Below are 5,286 nucleotides of genomic sequence, written 5' to 3' on the forward strand. Positions count from 1 at the left end.
TAACTTCTACTGGTTTGTGGTGGAGTAATGAACAAATCAGCAATATCCAAAAACAGGAAAAACAAGATACCACAACTTGTTCTTCAGGTAACAAGATAACTTTCATACTTAAGTAAATATACAACCCTGCTGACTTAGCAGAGGTTTTTGAAACCCTGCTCTTACATTATAATCTAAGACAGTATTAATCCCAGACACTTTGAAGAGGATGCAACTTCAGCTTTCCATTGCTGAAAAGCCTAGCCTTAAGTTATACGCAGGTCCAGCAATTTAAGTCATTTAGTTCAAAGGTTAGCTTAGTTTTATGTCTCCTTTTTCTTTTCTTTTTAAATATATCCTTTTTTTTTCTCCTTAAACTCTAATAACTATTATATATATATATATATATACGTATATATATATATATATATATATATATATATATATATCTCCAGGCAAATGTCATTATCTATCATTCAGAACGTGTCACCCACCACGTACCTTTATGTTAAGTTTCCTGTTTTGTGCAGTAAGCATTCCATCTTCTTTAAGCTGTTCAGGAATTTGTATGGCCTTTGTTTTGAAAGTGGTATCTGTTGCATTTTCTAGCTTAGGCTTTTTTTTCCCAACTTTAAATTTCACTTTCTGGAAGTCTTCTTGATGTTTCCTTTTTTTCGTCATCCTGACTCTCTGCAAAAAAGACATTCAGAATTTCAATTCGATTCAACACAAACATTTTCCACCAAAGAGCAGCAAACTCCTGTTGACAGCTACAGTTGTTACATATTTCCTCTGCATAAACTGCCCACTGATGAGACCAGACACCAGGCTGAACAGACCTAAAGCTTCTTGTCTCCTATTTGGTTGTCCTCGCTTTGAGAAATGCTTTACTGAATAAGATCACTTCAAGAACTTCACCATCTACTGCTTTATCAGAATACGTTGTGGGTTCTTTTCCTTTGTTTTTTGTTTCTTTCATTTAAAAAAGGTTCTGCCAGTAAAGCCACTTTTCACATACTCAACACCTGTCAAGGCTAAAGAGCTCAGTGGAATGTCTTATTTCATCTGTACATTGCTTAGCAACTCGATCACAACCAGCATACCTGTCTGCACAGGTAAAATTGTGGATCTCATCACACTTTCACTGACAACATAGCACACGGGACCAGGCAAACTTCCACTACACCCTCAAAAGCACAGGCTGTGCATTAAAGATTAACAATTAAAAGGAAAGGAGAAATAAAAACAACAAAAAAACAGGAGGCTAAAAAAGCACGGAGAGTGAAAAGATGCTGCAAAGTTAAGTCATATTTAGTAAGGCATAAAAAATAAGGTGGCAACAACAGCTCTGCGTAGATGCATGGTCATAGTGAACCAGGCACGCAACGAGCAGAACAAATTAAAACCAACACTTTGGTTCCTGCTTGGCCTTCAATCCATCTGTACAGATAACAGCACGCTTAGTTCAGCCAGATCAAAGAAAACAAGCTACACCGCTGGCTCCTTATCTTGCTTCCCCCGCCATTCCCATACTTCTAACTTCAATGCCACAATACTCAACATCACACACAAAACACGCTCAGATTTCCATTAATTAAGACCACAGAACCAGTCTGATGAGCCCTAGAAGTGGTCGTGGAGATGACTACAGTTTAAAAGGGGAAGGAGGAATAAACAGAAAGTGTTAATAATGTTTAACGTTTCACAGCTTTCTAATAACAAAAATCATTTATGCAGCTGGAAATCCCACTGCTTCCATACCTCACCGCATACAGTACTTATATTCAGCTTTAAGGGCTCATGCTGTCAGGGCTATAAACTTGATTCTTTTTCAGCTTATGGGAATCTCTCTTTTGAGCTACTCCGTGGGTAACTGGCTTTTGGCCATTACTAATAATTGAACATACTAATTATTATATATTACTAATATTGTGAGCATAAGGTTCAACATTCAGAGATTAATTTTATTGAAAAAAAAAAACTATACATTTGTGACTAAACCCAGAACAAAGCCAATAGGATCGCCACTCACTCTAGCAAATAAAATTACATGGCTGATTTTTCAATGGACTTGGTAGACCTGTGCTGCATTGCATTATTTCTTACCCAGAACACAGCCCTATGTAAGGCCATTTGAACTGAAGTTTTTGCACTAGTATACTATATAGTATTTTTAAATACCCTGGGTTTTGGTCCTCCAATAACAAGACACGTTAGCATCCAACAACTCTGGTTTTATAACCTTTTGGGGTTTTGTTTGAGGATTTTTTTAAACCTCACGCATCCTTTAGTGAAAAATTACACCAAGTTTTTTCTCTCTCTTCAATTGCACGATGCAGAAACAGCTGAAAACTCACTGTCAGCAGGAGCAGGGAGGTGACCGTCCCTCCGAACTCAGCTCTGGTGAGGCCACACCTCAAGTGGTATGTTCATTTTTGAGCCCCTCATTAGAAGAAAGACATTGAGGCCTTGGAGCGTGTCCAGAGAAGGGCAACAAAGCTGGTGAGGGGTCTGGAGCACAGTCCGCAGAACATGGGGCTCAGGGGAGACCTTATCTCACTCTACTGCCTGAAAGGAGGTGATAACGAGATGGAAGTCAGCCTCTTTTCTCAGGTAACAGAGATAGGATAAGAGCTGATGGTCTTTAAGTTGAGGCAGGGGAGCTTCAGGTTGGATATTAGCAAAACTTCCTTCTCATAAAGAGCAGTGCTGCAGTGGCACAGGCTGCTCAAGGAGGTGGTGAAGTCACCATCCCTGAAGGTGTTCAGAACTGTGTGGATGTGGCACTGAGGGACGTGGTCAGTGGGCACGGTGGACGACAGGATCTTAGCATTCTTTTCCAACCTTAATGGTTCTGTGAATGCTTACTGCCATGCTTGCTTTAACAGAGACATTAAGGTCTCACCCTACATGACGAAGCATCTGCCTTCCACTTAACATTCCCTTTATAAATGCAGGCATGCACACACTTGAATAAAATTAAGTTACTCTAAAGGAGAAAGCCTACAAAACATACTCTCCTTCTAGAATGAAGCGGTAGTTTATCTTGCAATGCGAATATCAGAGGCGACTAATGAGACACCTCAACACGCTTGTTTCCAGCTGTTCTACGGTTACAAAACCAGAGCAGTGCTAACACCACGGTCGGTAAGACGAGGCGTTCTGTGAAGCCGTGCACATCCCAAGCAGCGGCTCCGAGCACCTCAGCGAGGCTCCCGGCCGTACACCTGCCGGCCCTCCCGCAGCAGCACCGAGCCGAACAGCGCCAAGCAATAAGAGCCACGCGGCTCTCCCCACGCCGGCCCTGCCCGCCCGGGACGCCCCCAGGCTCTCCTCGGCCTCCCTCCCACCATGCTCGGTGTGTCGCAGGGAGCGGCGCACCGCCGCGATCCGCCGAACCCAGCCCGGCGCGGACCGGGCCTCCACCCCGCACCTCCTTCCCGCCCCGCCGCCGGTACCGTACCCGCCGCCCGCCGCAGGCGGTGCCCGCCTAGGCAGCCGCTCGCTCCTCCCGGCGCATCTTCGGCCGCGCTGCGGCAGCGCGCCGTGCCGTGCGGCGGGGCCGCCCTCCAGCCGGCTGTCGGGATCCGCGGGTAGCGCGGCCACGCCACTCCAAGCGACGGACGCTTTCCCGCGTAGGAAAGGGGGGCGGTTCACACAAAAGGCGGCCGCCGGCGCGAGGCGGGCAGGGCCGCGCCGCCTCCTTCCCCTCCTCCGTCCTCCTCCGCGGGCACCGCGACGCCGCCGGGCCCCGCGCGCGCCGCCCCGGCCCCTCGCTAACCACGCGGCAGCCGAGCCCCCTTCCGCCCCCGAGAGCCTGCCCGGAAACGGCCGCCCACGTGAGCGGCGGCGTACATCGCGCGCGGTAGCGGACAGCCCGCGCTTCCGCTCAGGGGCGCCCCCTGCCGTCACGGAGGTCCACCCGGCTCGCCGTTCCCGGAGCACGCGGGAGGGTTTTCATTCACGCCTGTTCTCAAAGGTGCGTTTTCCACCCTGCAGCAACACGCAGCTTCAAGCAGGAAACGGGTTTATTCTGCGGTCAGCTGCCGAAGTGGTTTTCAAGCAGCCCGCAGGTCTCGCTCCGCCCTTCTTCTCTGAGCACAGCAGCCAGTCCCACCTCAGTGCAACTCCATCAGGTCGCTGAAGTAATTGCATTACAGAAATTGCATTGCAGAAGTGCCGCTCTGCTACACAGAAAGGCTCGAATCCCGGGAGTTGGACTCGATGATCTCTAAGGTCCCTTCCAACTCACACGATACTGTGATACTGTGATTACACCGTCCTGATTTGATCCTACATCGGCTACAGGTTACAGCACTGGAAGCATTTCATCACACGAGGCCCCATGTAATTTAATTACCATAATCTGAGCTCTCTTCGCTCGCACTTCAAATCTGTAATACATACTAGGATCGCTTGCACACCTTTTGAAGCTCAGCTACTCTAGCTTTTGAGTTGGACCCCATTCTGGCTTCCATCCTTCACTACTTACCACTTTGGGAAGCAAAGTCTTCGCAATAACGGGGAGATGCTGGGTTATGAGTGTCTCTCTTACCTCCTGCCAGTGTTTACTCTGAATCTTTTTACCTGAATACCCTTCTCTTTTCCACTTTGTGCCTTCTAAGGGATGTTCAAGTTCTGTGATTTTGTTATAGACAATTTCCCCAAAGCTCCCTGATGCCTCAGGAAAATATGGTGAACCAACACAAAGCTAAAAGAAAAATCAATTCCCACTTGATATACTTTTCTTGTGTCTCAGTGGTACCATAACAATCAATGCGTAACATCAAATACAGTCAGTAACATTCCCAAAGTATCATTAATAGAGACAAAAGAAGGACAAAAAGAACAAACCAAAAAGGCTCTCTTTTAAACCATACAATTCTGGCACAAGTTGGATGTTATCCTTAAAAACTGTTTTGAAATAGGTATACAGTTTTCTATCAGCGTGAGAACAAACCAAGTCATCACAAAACGTAATAATCTATCCCCTTTAGAGCCTCTATTTGCACCAGAAAAGAAAGCTTTAAAGGGAGATTAATTGTACAGCTGACTGTGCTATGTTAGACCTACTTTCCAAAACCAATTCCAGAAGCATACACTTGGTCATTTTCACATTCACTCTGGAATAGGCTCCCCAGAGAGGTAGTTGAGTCACCATCCCTGGATGTGTTTAAGAGCCATTTGGATGTGGTGCTCAGAGATAGGATTTTGCTGAGGGTTATTAGAGTTAGGGTCCTATAGTTAGACTGTGGTTGGACTTGATGATCTTTGAGGTCTTTTCCAACCTGAGTAATTCTGATTCTA

At 46.3% G+C, this 5,286-nt stretch overlaps 1 protein-coding gene across 1 annotated transcript in view; it reads right to left on the reverse strand.

Annotated features, from left to right (window-relative positions):
- Window positions 1-3,811, reverse strand: part of TEX10 (testis expressed 10) — a 47,140-nt gene extending 43,329 nt beyond the window's left edge. The window contains exons 1-2 of the mRNA XM_072329771.1: window positions 3,443-3,811; window positions 481-669 (exon numbers count right to left, since the gene is read on the reverse strand). Coding sequence (XP_072185872.1) covers window positions 481-660 — 180 coding nt within the window. The 5' untranslated portion in view covers window positions 661-669; window positions 3,443-3,811. The remainder of the gene's footprint in view (window positions 1-480; window positions 670-3,442) is intronic.
- Between the last annotated feature and the right edge of the window lie 1,475 nt (window positions 3,812-5,286).

This window comes from Excalfactoria chinensis, chromosome 2, assembly GCF_039878825.1.
Source record: "Excalfactoria chinensis isolate bCotChi1 chromosome 2, bCotChi1.hap2, whole genome shotgun sequence".
In the NCBI taxonomy this organism is placed as follows: Eukaryota; Metazoa; Chordata; class Aves; order Galliformes; family Phasianidae; genus Excalfactoria; species Excalfactoria chinensis.